Source organism: Lissotriton vulgaris, chromosome 6, assembly GCF_964263255.1.
Source record: "Lissotriton vulgaris chromosome 6, aLisVul1.2, whole genome shotgun sequence".
Taxonomy (NCBI): Eukaryota; Metazoa; Chordata; class Amphibia; order Caudata; family Salamandridae; genus Lissotriton; species Lissotriton vulgaris.
Window position 1 is genome coordinate 1,725,054,388 of NC_141694.1, and position 17,595 is coordinate 1,725,071,982.

Genomic DNA, 17,595 nt, shown 5'->3' on the forward strand with positions numbered 1-17,595 from the left:
GTGAAGGAACTCTGCAAACCTACCAGGATGTCCCATATTATGACTCCTTCAAGTGACAACTGCGAGATAATCAGCAACTTCTTCACTGATAAAATCTCTAAAATCTATCCCTTTTTCAAAAGCCAACCCATTTCCGATGAATCAGACTGGGAAACCCTAGCCCCATACCCTGAAGCAGACGCTTACTTAAGCAACCTGGCCCCTCTTACTGAAGAGCAGGTTGCAAAAACTATGACCGAGGTCAAACAAGGATCTCCGCTTGACCTCTGTCCTCACTTTATTTTCTCTCAGCTCGCATCAGTCCTAAGCCTGTATGTTACCCACATTTTTAATAAATCCCTTGATACTGCAGTATTCCCAGATATATGGAAGGAAACTATTGTATCTCCATTATGAAAAAAAGCTGGCATGGAAATCCACAATCCCTTAAATTACCGACCAATCTCCCAACTGCCATACTTGTCTAAAGTATTGGAGAAACTGGTCAATTAACAATTGCTTAACTTTCTAAAAACCAATGATCTTTTGGATCCATCTCAGACTGGTTTTAGAGTTTCTAACAACACAGAAGCCACCTCATTTGCAGTATCAGATAACATCCGATCCTAGATGGATCAAAGCAGAGCTGCCGCCCTGATCCTCTTGGATTTGACAGCAGCATTTGACACTATCTCACGACCTTCTGTTGAGTATTCTGCAAAAAAAGGGATTACACTCAAAAACTCTTCAATGGCTCAACTCCTTCCTACGTAATAGAACACAGAAAATTCTAATGGGTCCCTTCTCTTCCAGTTCAAAAAACATCAACTATGGTGTCCCGCAGGGAGCCTCCTGAAGCCCAACCCTTTTTAATGCCTATGTGTCATTAGCAAAGATCGGCAGGAAATGGGGCTTCAATATCTGCTCCTATGTTGATGAGGCGTAGTTACTAATTGCCTTCAAAGAAAAGCATGAGGATATCAGAAACAACTTAGTCAACTGTCTCTCAGAAATGGCAACTTGGAAGACAGAACATTGTCTGAAGCTAAACGCTGAGAAGTCTGAAATCCTACTCTTCAGAGGGGCTCCCCTACTCTGGGACAATAACTGGTGGCACCGGTCACTAGGACCAGCCCCGGAATCCAAACGCGTTGCAAAAAATCAGAGCAAACTCATTGACAATGCATTAACCAAGCAAGATCAAGTGTGAGCACTGTGCGGGAAAAGCTTTGCCACGCTAAAACTACTAAGAAGACTCTTCATGGATCCCCTTAAGCTGCAGAAAGACTATTACCCAGGCATTACTTTCTAGTAAACTAGATTATGGGAAAGCGCTCTGTGTAGGCATGCCTGAGTATCTTCTTCTTCCGACTGCAAGTGATACAGAATGCCGCTGCCAAGCTGGTCTGTAATAAAAGCAAATACAGCTCTGCATCTGAATGTCTGAGGGAGCTCCATTGGCTACCTGTGCGACCAAGGGCCGAGTTTAAGTTACTGTGTTATGCACACAGAGCGCTACACAAGGGTGGTCCCCGAATCTTGCAGGACAAAATCGAATTCTATATTCCCACTCAAAAACTGAGGTCTCGCCATCATGCCTTGGCCAAAATCAAACATTAAGAAAGTTAGAACAGGGGGTCACTCTTTCTCCAATTTGGCAGCGGTCTACTGGAATGAACTATCCTTAGATCTTCGCCTTACGGAAGATTATACGTCTTTCAGGAAGAAGCTGAAAACATGGCTGTTCACCAGGATATAAGTACTGGCACCTGCAGCCTCTTAACCTAGCTCCCTCTGTTCCTAGATGCTAAGGCATTTGCTACTTCCATCTCAGGATAACGCTTTCCTAAGCTCCGTAATAACCCTAGGGATGAAAGTTGTGCTTAATAATATAAAGACAAATACTGGCCATTCTTAAAGTCCTGATAAGCCCCTCATATTCAGAAATAGAGGGGAAATGTACTCGACAAAGTAACAAATTAAATGGCATTTATGGCAAAATGACTATCGTAAATTTAGAGGTTGTTCGTTATGACTACACAAAAGTTTATTTCATGGTTTACCTCTCTGTTAATGTCTTTGTTGTTGATTTCTTTTGACTTGAGACACAATGTATTTTCTCCTGTATGTGTAACAGTTACTATTTCAGTTTCATTGTAGATAAACTTTATTTTTGCTAAGGAACACGTGTGATGGTCTTTTATAATATGCAGGTTTGAGATTCACTGCACACAGTGATTTCAGAGTTCATTAAAAAGATTTATATAAATGATACTGTTGGACTTGGCCCTCTCTGCAAGGTCGCCCCAAAACCTTTTGCCTTCACATATTCTGTTTTCCGAATCCAATTTGTTGGCTTTTAGGACCAGTGATAAAGTGCTTGTGCTCTCTTATTTAAACTTGGTAAAATCGTCTTACACCCAATTGGCACAATTAGCTTACTGGTAACTCCCTAGTAAAGTGGTAGTGCATCTACCCGGGTCCTGCAAATTAAATACTACTTGTGGGCCTGCAGCACTTATTGTACTATCCTTTAAAGTATCCTTTTAAAACATGCCTTCGGCCTGCCATTGCAGCCTGTGTGCAGTTGTAAACTGCCATTTTAACCTGGTAAATTACCCCTTTTTACAGGCCTCACCCTTCCTTCTTAATACATATAAGTCATCCTTAGAGTAAGCCCTAAACAGCCCTTAGGGCAGGGTGCAGTATTTTTAAAAGATAGACGTTTACTATAAAATATTCCATGTCGTGTTAGTGAAACACTCTTAAATTCTTTTTTCGCTACTACAAGACCTACCTCTCCCATAGGAATAATTGGGTTACCGTATTAAATTTAATAAATGGTAACTTTTGCTTGGGAACAGGTATAAATGTCCTGTTTGGTCTATAATGAATTACATTTTAAAACCTTTAACGATAAAGTCGAATTTTAAGTTACAATTGAGAATGTCGCCATTTTCTTATCAGAGTCATTTAGTACCTGCAGCCTGTATCCTGGGACACATGACTAGGTGAGGTTGGCAGTTGCCCTTTGTGTATTCCTCCCAGAAAGTGATACAGAGGGGGACTAGGTGTTGTCAGGATGCGTCATTTTGTCAGGATAGGAGAGCTGGAGTTGCCACTTACCACATTTGCACTTCAAAGGGGCTGACTCAACACGCTCACACTAGTCTATTGTCTAGGGGTGGGCAGAGTTTGCAGTGTTGCATTACATGGAATTCTGCGGAGTTCCGCTTCACCCAATGTTTCAGCCCAGATCCACTCACAAGGTAAATAAAAGGAGCACAGCCAGCTGTGAGCATTTTGTTGAGATTAAACTTGTATTTTTGTGTTCCCCTGGCACTCGGTCCGCCTTGGCGTCCTCCAGTTGGGAAGCATGCGGCATGCAGAGGGTAAATTATTAGTATGTTGTATGTCCAGCCTAATTGGAATCACAGCTCCCGGCATTCACTCGGCAGAGGTTATAGGGAGCGCGGCTGGGCACCAAGTGATGTGCCTTCAGAGTCGCGGCTGTTGAGCCCCCTGGCCTCCAGAACTCTGCAGTGCATTCCACGCAAGGAGCTTAGCTTGGTCAGCAAGATGGGGGGCTTTGGTAGTACTGCTGGGAGGAATGAGAAGGGAGCATATGCTGCAGGGTGGGGGCACAGGCCACTGTGAGCACCAGAGATGGGATGGCGTTGCACAGAGCGTCTGTGTGTAGGGCATAGAAGGGGTGAGTCGACAGGCCCCTGATGCTGGTAGTGCGAGGAGGCCTTGGTGATGGCAGGGTGGGATGCCCCGGCAGCTGGCCCCCTGCCCATTCTCCTTGCTTGTATATTGCTAGAGAAGTATCCTCTGGACAGGAGCCTAATTTAGACCACCCCAATGGCACCCCTGTACATGAGCCTTACCTTTCAAGAGGAAATCGAGACAGGGGAGCCATCCAGCCAGTGCCTCCTGCATCAGGAGGAGGTGGAAGGGAGGCAGAGGAGCTGCTGTCTCTCAGTGACACCGCAGGCACAGTAGGAGAGTGAGACGGCAGGCTCCAGAAGGAAGGCTGGACACTCCTGGATGAAAAGAAGCCTAACCACACATGAAAACAAGGCACAGGATAGTCGATATAATAAAGGAGGCAGAAAGGCTAAAATGTGAATCTCTACTCAAGCAGTGGGTGCCGGTAAACTCCGCTACACAGCAGATGGCAGAGGTTTAGCTGAACTCCGCGTTCCAAGCAGGATGGGCGGAACTGAGCGAACTCCGCCAGCTGAGCGGAGTTTACCGCCCACCCCTACTATTGTCACTCCAGACCCATGGAGTCAGAGCAGGGGAAGGAAAGAAATTCCAGAACCAGATTGGTGGGGTGGGGGGAGGGGGTGGGGCTGGGGGTTAGAATCTAGGAGTTTCTCCCACGTCAAAGCTGCCACCAAGTGCACCAAGAATCTTGGCTCCTCAGACTCAACTCTTCAGATCACTTGTGGACCTGTGGAACACTCAGAATAAAGACTGCTCTGTTGCCCTGCTGCTGGAAGGTCTGCCCAGCTGGAAACGGACTGCCCTATTGCCTGAGGAAAGAACAATGGGGCTGCTACTTAAACCTAGAACCTTCAGAGTGAATCCAAGGGTTAGCTCACTGGCCTCCTGTTCTGAGCTAAAGGGACATAACAAGCTATAGAGACCGGCCCTGCGTCTGTCCTGAATCAACTCGATCTGCTTGTACCCTGCTGCTGGCCTCTGCTGGAGTGAGTCCTGATCACTAACAGGTGCCCCCAGGTCCTAGACCCTTGGCTGGAATGAGAGTACTCCTCCTGGCCCAACTCTGGGTTCCCTCAGAACCAACGTAGGACCTCGCATCGCAGCACCCTGAGCTTGTGATTGAGTGCCTCATTGGAACTAATGCAGCATAACGAATCTCGAAGCAGAAGCACGCATTGCAGTACCTTGCAGCTCCTGATTGCGGCCCTATCAGAACCAACGCAACATGATGCAGCCCGACGCAACCTCACTTCTCAGTACAAGTACAACCAGGTTCATTGATCAGCGGGTCGAACTCAGTCCGTACCCAGCCCGCCCTCCATCGTGGTCGGCTTGAACTTGTTATGCTATGTTAAAAGGATTTTTAGAGCTCTTGTACACCCTGAGGTGTCTTGGCGCTAAACTCAATATGACACACAACAGGAAAGAGACCCTTATTTATTAAAAAGTCACATTCTACGCTCCTTCCTCAAGGAGGTCAGAGAGGGCAAGGCTCTGATATGTGGGGGGAAGGCTATTCCAGAGCTTGGTTGTCCGTGTAGTGAAACGTCTACCTCCTGAGTTCAAGTTCAAGAAATACTTTATTCGGTTCAATTCACAAAAACCATAAAAGTACACAAACATAAAAAAGGTCCACAAGTCACCAAGCAGCAGAACAGATGATAAAATACAGCATAAAAAGGGAGGGAATACCCAATAAAATATGCAGCACATGGTGGCAAGAATTTAAAAACAACAACATATACGATGATCAATAATTGAAGAAATCATTATAAGAGGTTGTAAGTTTAAAAAACTTGATTCAAGTTACAATGGTCAACATTTGTGAAGAATCATCTAAGACCAAGTGATCTTTTTACTAAGTCTCATCGCTATGGGCAGAAATTTAGCCACATTGTAGATTTCCCATATTTCCGCTAAAAGTTGAAGGTACAGCAAAGCTGGCTTCATTTGTCTAAAACCTTTCCCTTTTAACAGGGGTATGATGAACTTATTCCTAATGCCTTTGAAATGATCACAAAAAAACAGAAAGTGGGCAGTATCCATGATTGAACAGCCGTCGCATTTGCACAAATCTAAGTCCGTGCCCCTGGTCCAGCCAGGGCGGCCAGAAATTAATAAGTGGATTTTGTTCAATCGGAACTTAGTTAAAAGCTACCTATGGTTGGAGTTGTTGACGACCTTAAGGTAGAGCTCCGGTTCGTGGCCAGAGGAAACAATCAGTTGATGGGACCTGACAGAGGGCTTTAACAGCTCCCTACCTTCTCTCTCCATTCCTCTGTTCAACAAAAAGGTATTTTTAACCCATTTCAAATCACCTTTCACCAGACTAGAAGGTTTGTTGAACAATTCAGGCCGACCCAACTTTTCGCACATTTGTTGTACATATATCAACCAAGGGATCTTTTCCCAGTGATCTAGCATTAGGCAGTCTTTTAAGATCTCATGATTCACTTCAAGCTCTAGATTGAGCCAGACTGATATCCATTTTAAAATGGGGGCCATGGCAATTCTATCCTCCAGATAGTCCACGCCGCATTCCTGATGAACTATGAAGCTTGCCATGGATCTTGGGAGGGAAAGAAGCGTTTTTAAGAAATTATCTTCCGTAACCTGGAGCGATGTAACTGGCCTGAAACCCCACAGGTCTGCGCCATACATAGCGATGGCAATACATTTGGCAGCGTATACTTTTAAAACTGCCTCAATGGGCTTCACCCCTAATTTACGTGAGAAGCCCAGCACCGCAGAAATAGAGCGTGCCAGGGCTGTTTTTTTCTCCAACATTTGAGGGTGCCACGTAGAACATTCATCAAAAACAACCCCCAAATAGGGAAATCTGGGGACTCTTGACAACTTATGCCCATTACAATGCAATGACATCACTTTTTTTTGGCCTTCGCTTTATGGCCCACCACCATGACATGGGATTTACCAAAGTTAATACTTAAGTCAAGATTATTCATAAAAACATAAAAAGAGTTCAACAGGCATTGAAGTCCCACTGCAGTTCTGGCTAGGAGAGCGGCGTCATCCGCGTACAGTAAGGCTGGCAGTAGATGTTTCCCTGCCCTTGGGATGTCCTTACACACTGCGCCCAAGACTCTACCTAAATCATTTATATATAGTGTAAAGAGCAGGGGAGCAAGAATGCATCCCTGCCTTACACCATTAATAATGCTAATTTTTTCCGTGCAGTTCCCCTTTCTGTCGTAACGGACCGTTGCAGTGAGGTCCCTATGGAGGTCTGCTAGGAAGTGCACAATATTTGGATCTATTCCAATGTTAAGGAGCTGACCCCACAGCTTGGATCTGTTTACTCGGTCAAATGCCGAGGACAGATCCATAAAGGCAATGTAAAGGCATCCTTGCTTAGCTAAAGTGTACTTCCCGATAAGCAGTTGTAAATTTAGGCTTTGGTCGATGGTACTGCGCCCCTTTCTGAAACCGTACTGTAGAGGAGAAAGAGTATTAGTCTCCTCTAGCCAATCGGTCAGTTAACATAGGATCACTCTCCCTAAAACCTTGACCGCGGAATCAATGAGGGATATAGGTCGGTAATTGCCCGGGTCACCCCTATCCCCTTTTTTATAGATGGGGACAATTACCGACTGAGTCCAGGACTCTGGAATGCCTGTCTTAGAAACTCTATTAAAAACATTGGCTAAAACTTTGGACCAGAATAAAATATCAACTTTAAAAAAAGATCAGAGGGAACGCCATCTGGTCCAGGAGCTTTATTACTGGTCATCATACCAATGGCCGCGGCCACCTCTTCCTCATTCACTATCAAGGTATAAGGCAATTGGGGGAAGGCAGTCATGCCTTCTACCCCCAAAGACTCTTGTTCGTAAACGGACCTAAAGTGCGAGTACCATTTGTCTTCTTGGATTCCACAATCCAATTCATTGTTACTAGGATCTGAAAAATAGGGTTGATTAACCACAGCCCAGAACTTGGTGCTACTTTTCAACACATCAATTGAGGTCAATTGAGGTCAGGCATCCTCTCTAATCTCACACCGCCTTCTTTCGATGGCAGTCTTATATTCTTTCCTGAGAGAGGCCACGAGCAATCTATCTACTGGTTTGGACTTGAGTGCTACCTTAAGTTTATGGTTAGCCGCTGAGCAGTTCTTATCAAACCAGCCTTCCTTCCCTTGTGTTCTACCTTTACCCTGACGCGTCAGGTTGGAGAGAATGTCGAGGCAAACCCTTTTATACGCCTCCACTACTTCACTGTCCCCAGCCTGGTCGTCCATTCATAGCTTTAAATCCTCCCTACTACTAAGGCAGAGGTTACCTCCTGAGTTAATCTTTCGGAATTTGGGGACCACAATTTTCTTGGCCCCAGAGGAGCGCAGGAGTCTGCTGGGTTCATCCCAAGGGAAGACATGCCTGAAAAACTCTGGGCCAGTGTTGTGCAAGGCCTTATGGATGGTACAGAGGACCTTGAATTTGATACGGCCTCCAACTGGAAACAAGTGTAGCTTATAGTTTTCTTGAAAGAGATAGACTAGAATTTGGGAATCCTTAATGGAAGCCTAGCTGCTGCATTCTGCACAGTTTGCAGTCTATTTGGATTTGGCTTTGTCCCAGTCTGGCATGACCAGATAACCCCATTTGGCACTTGCTGCTAATTTTACCTAAGACTTTCGAATTGCATATCCCCAGCTCTACTAATTGGTTTTTGACATTCTAGTTTAATTTTATTTTTCAGAATTTATTTTTTTAAATAAGTGTGGGATTTTCTTGTGTTATGTTTTCATTTCAGTGCTGTATAATACTTTGCACATTGCTGCTAAGTTAAGCAGGACTGCTTTTGTGCTAAACTATCACAGCGTTAAGCAAAGGCTAATGACTTTTTGTGGTTCACCCTGACACGCATTTAGTTGTTGCTTGCGAAGGATTTCACCAACCAATTTTTCAACCACTAACCCATTTTCTCACAGATACCAATAGGAAACATTGTTTTAAGAGAATCAAGATGCAGGTGCAAGCATATATCATTACACGTGCATACCAGTGGAATGACCGCCGTGGCATTGCTAGGTTTTTGTGTATTCCTTTTTTTACTGAAGCTGCACAGCATCAGCAAAAAAGTATTTATCTTTTTCCTGATGCTGCACAGCATTGGTAAACAATATCTGCAAAGCTAACAGGTCTTAAAGGTGAGACCTACTGGCTTTGCCAAGGTTTGTTTACTGAGCAGCCACACTGGGGTGTGCCTGCCCAGATAATTCTGGGTATTAAACTGACTCACACCGGACCAGTCATATTATTATCAACTCATACCCATGATTATTAGTAGGGGGAAGCCCTACCAGCGGCAGAGGGGGGAACTCACGAAGCTTGGTACAGTCTGGATCATACCTACAATGCTTCACCATTTTCTGCACTGGGAGACTTTTGCTGCAGAATCAGATATCTCTTAAATGCGTAGTGTAACAAATTGGGCACCTGGTTGAGAGGAGTGAAAACCCCATTCCGCCAATAACCACAATCCTTGTCAGGATGAACCATAAAATTCACTAAATTAACCTCTCCTTAACCCTCTTACAGACTGGCACAAAAACAGTGAGGCTTAACTAAGCGGCATTGCGTAAAATATTTGTCTAGGGTTGGGCAGAGCTCGCGGACTTCCTTAAAAACTCAGTGGAATTCTGTGGAGTTCCGCTCCATCCTACTTTTCAGCCCAGATCCACTCCCAAGGCAAATAATAGGTGCTCAGTCAGCCCTTTGACAGTCCCCCAAAACTAACTTGGACTACTTCCTCCCTGAGCACTACACTCGCCAACCCTGGTGTCTGTCCACCAGTGGGGGGCTGTGCCTTCTTGGGACATTTGACGTCAACCTAGTTGTGCTCATACTTGTGGCACTCTGTACATTGGGGTACAAACCTCCCTATCTTATGGTCAACAAATCCCTTATTTTTAGAATCAGACTGTGACTGGTTACCATTACTCACTTATGAATTATTTTGGGGGCCTTTTCAGAACTCCTTTTTCAGTTTTTCTTCCCCTTCTTTCTTCCGTTAGGAACCCTGACCACCTTTGTGGGTGTGTCCCCCCACCCCAGCTACCTTTTTGAAAAGTCTGGTGCTAGCCCAGAGATCTGCCTCGTCAACAAGCTTCGTGGGGTCAGTCAGCTTACTGTCAACTAGGTGCTGGCGTAACTTTGTAAAACAGATACTGAGCATGTGTTCTTCCATGATCAAATGATACAACTCAATAAAATCATTTCCTTTGCTGCCCCTCACCCAGCCATTCAGTGCTTTACAGGAGTAATCAAAAAGATCTACCCAAGATTGGTTGGGGAGCTTCTGGCTGTCCCTAATCTTTGTCAATACTTTTCGGAAGTCCGCCTAGATTTGGTAATCAAAATGACCTTCATAGGAGTGTAATTAGTTTGGTCCCCAACTTCTAATTTCAGAAGTGTGCAAGTGTAAAACCAAAGGGGATGATGGGCGGAGTGTTGAATATTGCAAGCACCCACCCCCAGTCAACTGATCTGGGTTTAATCCATCATCATTCTTTAGCTCACTCCACCACCCCAGTTCAGACATTGCCATATGCAAATCAGTCTGACCCTGTGCCTCATGGGAACAGTCCAGCCCGAACTGCCAAGCCATGTCTTCCCTGGACCAGAAACAAGCATCCTGGAACAGGTTTCTGGCTAATCAGCAGCCATCAGCCAAGCTAGCTTGAATCCAGTGGCAATACTTTTCGGAAGTCCGCCTAAATTTGGTAATCAAAATGACCTTCTTAGGGGTGTAATTAGTTTGGTCCCCAACTTCTAATGTCAGAAGTGTGCCCCTCCCATGTGTAATCATGTGTTTCCACAAACCCTGTGCTCCTCTGGAACCCTATGTATACTTGAGTGCAACCTCATAAGCAGAACAACACTTATCAATGTCCTCTCCCCCCACATACCTGGGCACCAAAACCGTGGGAATACAGAACCTTTTGTCTTCATCAGGTATTGCATTTATGCTGCCACCATCACAGTTGGAAACAGATTGCCTTGCCTTCACATCCAGCTTCTTCAAACTCAGCTCATGAGCCAAGAGTAGTTTCTATTCTGCTGAGGCTCTGTCAGCCTCAGCCTTTTTAGTTTCCCTCTTAGTCTTTTTCTCTTCAGCCTCCATGTTTAATTTTTCTCATCTGTATAGCTTCAATTCGCTCTCCCTCAGCTCTTCAGGGGATAACTCACGGGAGGGGACACTGCTTCCTGCTCTAACAGGGAGCACAAATTCCAGGGTGCTGCAGGTGGTTCAACTGCTGCAGGTGGTTCCTCAGAAGAGCCATTCTCAGGCTCTCCCATCTCATTACTCACCTGGGAGCGGGCTTCTGCCCTGGCCCCCAAGGCCTTTTGAAACTCCACCTTCTTGGTGGTTCCTGGGGCAGGTACCCCCATCTCCTTTGTTGGACCTATCCCTATTTGCAGGGTTATCCACAAACACTTTGCCTTCTTAGTCTGGTTTTTCTGACCTTTGCTGAGCTTGGGGCTGTTTTAAAGTGTCATGTCGACCTGGCAAGTTCACCTACTTGCCAGGTAAAAACTATCTTTTTAATTACATGCAAGGCACCTCTAGAGTATGTCCTAGTTAGCCCCATGGGCAAAGTGCAGTGCATGTAAAAAGGTGGACATGTGCCTTTAGGTTTTACATGTCCTGGTAGTGAAAAACTGCTAAATTCATTCTTCGCTACAGCTAGGCCTACCTCTCCCATAGGTTAGCATTGGAGCTGCACTGTAGCACTTTCCAAGTGTAACTTCAAATTGGGAAACTAATGAAAATTGGAGTTTGGCGTCTCTGGACTCACAATTTAAAAACACATCTTTTAGTGAAGTTGGTTTTTAAATTGCAGGTCTGAAAATGCCACTTTTAGAAAGTTTGCATTTTCTTACTTTCATCATTCTGCTTGTCCCTAGAAAACACATCTGGGTTGGATGACAGCTGGGCTTTGTGAATGCACTCTAAACAGTCACACACAAAGTGTGCCATGCATATCCTGATGGCCCACCACCAGGCTGATGGGTCTTCCTGAGCTAGAGTGGTGGGAGGAGTAGACACTTGCACCGACTAGGACTGAGCCTGCCCCCTCAAAAAGAGCTGCATACTCCTTGTAGTGTGTCTGGAGCCAGGGCCAGGAAGGACACTACAAAGAACGTTCTTTGAAGTCTCCCTACTTCAAAAGCTAAAATGGGTATTGGTAGTGGACCTCTCACACCATATACTCAGAACACTTCTGGCCTGAGGACGTTCTGCCAGGAAGAGCTGTTGAGCTGCCAGGAGGGACTGCCACTTTGCTTCTTGCTTTGCTGTGTTGGCCTGCTGCTTTTTACCTGGGAGTGAGAAGACTGGACTGCATACTGCTTTCTAAGGTTCTCCAAGGGCTTGACTGAGCTGAAGTCCCAGGGACATCAAAGACTTCACCTACATCTTGCTACAAGCACCTGGGCTCCTCAGCTGTGAGTCCTAGCCTGCCAAGTGGTACCAAATCAAGTCCTGGGCCCTTGGAGGTGAATTTGGTGCAGTAACCAAGAAATTAGAGCATCGACTCCAAAGCATCAATTTGTAACCAGTGCATCCCTGCAAAATAGCCGCTTCCTGCACCGAAGCTATTAATACCGATCACTTAGTGCTTGACGCAACTATCTTGACTTTCAATGCAGCTCCGACATTGCCGCAGTGCCTCCAAAGAACTGCCACTGCACGAGTCTTAGACACAGCACCACCAACGGCAGTAGTACACCATTCTGACTCCGACGCATCCCCAGAAATGAGTGGCTTTTGACCGATGCATCGCCTTCAGCCCAGCAGTTCACCTCCTAAGCCGTAGAATCAACACATCGCGCTGTTGACATCAACGTATCACTGATGTTGCTTGGCCTTCAGGAACCAAGGCCTCGCAACTGCAACCAACTTATCACCTCCTCTGCACAACGCATCGTCCGGGAGTGGAAAAGCTTCAGTGACCTTGCACCACCTTTCGGAACCAGTGCATCAACTGCATCTACGATGCCTCACCTCCTCTGCGCAACTCATAGTCTTTGATTTCTGAAGCATCCAAGGAACTGTAAGGGGGTCTGCATGATTCCTGTATCCAGCCCGTGCTCCATCGTGGTCGGACTGAACTTTTGGAGTCAGATAGCCCCAGTTGGAGCTATTGACTGCATTTTGATTCAATCTTTAAAAATTCATATCTTGATTTGTGCATGTTGTATTTTTGTCATATTGGTCTTGGTTTACTCAGATAAATATTGGCTATTTCTCTAAACTGGTGCGGAGTACTTTTGTGGTGTTTTCACTGTGTTACTGTGTGTATTTGTGTATGTGTGTGCACAAATACTTTACACATTGCATCTTTCGTTTAGCCAGACATCTCTGTGCCAAGCTACCAGAGAGTGAGCACAGAAAATTTTAATGTGTACTATGCTTACCCTGACTAAAGTGTGGGTCCCTACTTGGACAAGGTGCATACCTCTGCCAACTTGAGACCCCATTTCTAAAATCCTTGTAGAAGATTAACAACTGCACCACTGTGTAATCTTCCAGCTTGGTCCACCCAAACTCTCTGTTTCCAGTCACAGAACTAGCCAGAGACATGATGTAGAGGATGAATCAAAATACAAAGCAGGGAAAAATGAAGACAAATCTGAAATGGTCTTCGATGTGAAAGGGTAGTGTGCACCTGGTTATTGAATGGCACTGCACAAACACAAGTCCTACCCTCACCGCTTATCTCCACTGTTAAAAATGGGGTTTCTGGTAATAAGAAGTACACACCCTGTCCAACCAGGAACCACAATCCTAGCCAGTGTAAAATGCAACACACCTTAAATTGAAGTATCCTGTGCTAAACCTCTTGTAGCTTGGCGTAAAGCAGTCAGGCTTAACTCAAGGGCAATGTGTAAAATATTTGTGCAACTCTTAATACAATAACATAGTGACAACACCACAAAAAGACTTCACACCAGCTGAGAAAAGTAGATTATTGTTTTATAAATAAAACAAGACCAAAACTACAAAAATCCATCAAGTAGAAGCTAAGATATGATTTTTTAAAGACTACATGCAAAAATAGAGCTTAGAAGCAAGTAGCACCTAAACAGTTAATTGGATGTGGTGGTTCAGGATAAAGTCAAGAGTTCAGAGCGACCGTGATGGAGCACGGGCCAGATACAGAACCCATGCAGGGTCCGCTGATCCAAAGTTACTTAACCCTGGTCACAACAGCGGGCTGAGTCAGTGATTTCCATGCAGTAGAGGTGTTACTCAGAGTTTCTCCATGCAACTGCGGTGATGCATTTGTTACGTGAGCAAAGCGTCTGTTCCGGAGTGTGGCAGTTCTGAATGTAATGCACGGGGTTTCTCCACGCTGTAGAGATGATTTGTCGATATTCTCCATGCAGTGGCGGCGATGCATCGGTGCCGAAGTAGGGATTCCAGGTGCAAACGAGCAGTTCCAACTCCGATGCCCTGGTCTGATTCCCCGCAACAGAAGAGATGCATCAATTTTGCTCTTGCAGCAGAGGATGCGTCGATTCCAGCAAAGAGGCAGTCCACCAGAGTGGAAGCACTTTCAGCAGCACAGTAGTTCTTCTTCCTGGCATGGCAGTCAAAGCTCCAGAAGTGTACTGATTTGGTAGGGCCAGATGTCCAGTACTTATACCAAGCGGTGCCTTTGAAGTAGAGGAGACTTCAAAGAAAACTTTGAAGTGGGCACAAGTTCTCCATTCCTGCCCTTTCTCCAGACACCTTACATGGGGTAATCAATCCTTTGGGTGAGGACAGGCCATAGCCCTTTCAGGTGTGTCAGCTCCTCCGTCCCATACTGCTCAGGATAGCCCATCTGCATGTGAATAACTACTCAGACACACTTACCCTTCCTTTGTGTGTGGCGGTCTAGAGGGTATGAGGAAGGCAGCTGTCACCTACCCCAGAAGTGTATCTCAGAAACAGCCAGAAGGGATCAAATGGCAAAAGTAAATAAATGCCAAATTCCTAAAAGTGGCATTTAATAAACTCAAATTTAAAATTCAACTTCACCTAACTAATGATTTTAAATTGTGAGTTGAAATGACACTAATCTTGAAAAGTTTATCTCTTCACAGTTAGGAATTACACTTAAAAGCTGTAATAAGGAAATCTCAATGTTATCCTAAGGGAGAGAATGCCTTGCAGTAATAAAAAACAAAATGTAAGGGTTTTTCATTACCTGGACATGTAAAACTTAAAAGTACACGTCCTTCCTTTTAAATACATGGGACCCTGCCCTGTGGGTAGTCGGGGTCTACGTTAGGGGTTGCTTGTCTGTATGAAAAGAGAAGGATTAGGCTAGACAGCCTTGTCTGGCCCAAGTAGCAGTTTATAACTGTGCATACAGGCTCCACAATGGCAGGCTAAAACATGGTTAGAGGGCTCCTTAGGTGGGAGCCACAATGAGTGCTACAGACCCACTCGTAGCATTTAATTTGCAGGCCCGTGCCACATGTAGAGAACTTTACTAAGGACTTATAAGCAGATTAAATATGCCAATTGGGAAAAAGCCAATGTTACCATGTTTGGGAGAGAGAGCACAAGCACTTTAGCACTGGTCAGCAGTGGTAAGGTGCACAGAGTTCTAAAACTAACAAAAATTAGTTCAGATCAGAAAACTGGAGGGAGGAGGGCAAAAAGTTGGGGAAGCCCATCTTAAGGCTGTCAGGTCTAATAGATAACATGAATACTTCGGTGAGCGGCTCCTTAACTGCTACAAGCAGGTAACTCCTACTTGGTTGCAGCTGTGAGGATTATGTATTGCCTTTTGTTGGCCCATCGGTGTGATGCTCTTACATTCAGCGCTCTCCCATTTACCAAAGTTTAAGAATATCAAAAAGCAGCAATGCAGAAACAGCCATAAGCAAGATAAGAAAAGATTACACACAGCCACAAAACCCAGACCGTGGTTAACAATAAGCCATCTAACCAGAGAATATGGCCCATACAAAACGTGATGTAATGTGGCGACAAGTATAAACATTTTGTCAATTAGTTGAACTTACATAAAATCTTTCAAGCGGTCTTAGACCTGATGGAGTGAACAGCATGTACCAAGAAGGTTAGCTCAATGCCCTAGCACTGAGACGATTGCCTACAGAAGCACAGGGGGGATCATAAGAGCTGCCTGCGGTCCACTATTAACTATTATAATTTTTTTCTTCTATGCACTCTACGGAGATGCACTGAGCCATCATCTTACTTCTTGAACTTCACAGAGCTTTATTAAACTCCTACACAAATGCTGGCTAGCCCAGAGGAAATGTTGTAGGAGGACGCCACCAAGTAGAAGAATTGTGTAAGTCTTGGATCTGATTTTCTATCGTACTAATTGCAGAAATCCACAAACTGACAGAGGTGGTGTTGGTGAGGAGTCTTCTAAAAAAATATGATTTTCAGATTCTCAGCCACAAGATTAATCACTCACAAAATACAAAATGTAGCAATAAAAAAAAGAGACATAATTCATGATATTACGTTTTTATCCATTTCATAAGGAATCTTAAAACTCACCTATATAGAACCAGTCTAACAAAACACTATGCTCCTTTACAGTCTGTTTTGTACTCTAATCTATGATTGTTTGTGCACACCCTTATTCTACTACTATCTGTATTCCCTGAACTGCATTTCTGGTAATCTGTAAAGTGCTCCACTCTGTCAATGGTTAGGTCCGCACTATACAAATTATAAAATTTAAGATAAATAATTGTCGCCATGAACAATGCAGTTTATTTTGTACTAGGTTACCATTTAGGAAGATTTAGCTAGTGGTAAGAGCTAGCCTCTATAGTGCAGAAACAGTTTTCTGGAAATTAATTAATATAAGGATCTAAAAGTACCCCATCTGCAAGCTGGAAAAAGAAGTTAGTACAGAGACATGGGCACTCCATTATTCCTCATTGAACTCTGTGTCTAAATAACAGGAGATAAAAGCAGGAACATGATTTGTGGTGCTCCAATTATGGTATACATGCAACTTGATGAACAGTAGCAAAAGCATAAACAAAGGAAGCACTTAATGCACTACATTTTTATATTTCTCGATTTCGCAAAATGAAATACCCATCTGCCTTGAAACACCTGATGTTTTGTCCAGGACAGAAGGCATTGAAAAACCAATCATTTCTGCAGAGCATCACAGAATAGAAATAAAATAGTACCTTTTCCCAATAAGATGTTTGCCACGAATGCCTTCTTCATTGCTAGCCTTTCATTTTGCTGCCAATCCTTTTCAGCCTGGAAGTGACTAAAGTGATAAGCAGGCCACCAGTCTTTCCTCGAATCCCATTCTTGAAGCAGCCATTCAAGATGCTCCCTAGAGCAGAAAGGACAAGACAAAAAAGTGTGACAACCTCAAAGAAAAGATACAGGTGGGAAAATAGGTGCTATAAAAGTATACAGCTCTAGCAAACATCTGGTCTTCTAACTGGCCTCCTTTTACCCAACTCCACCACCCATTATATCTACTTTTCCACAAAACCCCAACCAAACTGACGATAAAAAACATACATGGACTCCTGACACCAACCACCCATCACCCTTTCCATTTGAAACATTCCCAAACCTCCTCTGGTCCCAAATTAAAAATAAATAAATAACCTGACCTTCAGCCATCTAAAACCCGCACCACCCTCTGTGCCAACACTCCCACTCCCTGCTCTAAAGCTGCGCTCTCCACTGTCCGGCACTGCTGTCAGCATGGATTTTTATCATTATGAGTGCAATGCTGTGGTGATCCATGGTGACAGGGGAATGTGGCAGTTGGTGCAGACAGTGTGCTGTCTGTGGTTTTCCGCCTTCCTCAAGAATGTGGAGACCTGGGAGAAGCAGTAAAAGATG

The 17,595-nt window shown here is 44.5% G+C and overlaps 1 protein-coding gene across 2 annotated transcripts in view; it reads right to left on the minus strand.

Annotated features, from left to right (window-relative positions):
• TAF1A (TATA-box binding protein associated factor, RNA polymerase I subunit A) overlaps nucleotides 1-17,595 on the minus strand; it is a 394,276-nt gene that overhangs the window by 19,452 nt on the left and 357,229 nt on the right. For both annotated transcript variants that reach the window (XM_086927938.1, XM_086927937.1), the window contains exon 10: nucleotides 16,917-17,071. In XM_086927938.1, the coding sequence (XP_086784064.1) occupies nucleotides 16,917-17,071 (155 nt within the window). The remainder of the gene's footprint in view (nucleotides 1-16,916; nucleotides 17,072-17,595) is intronic.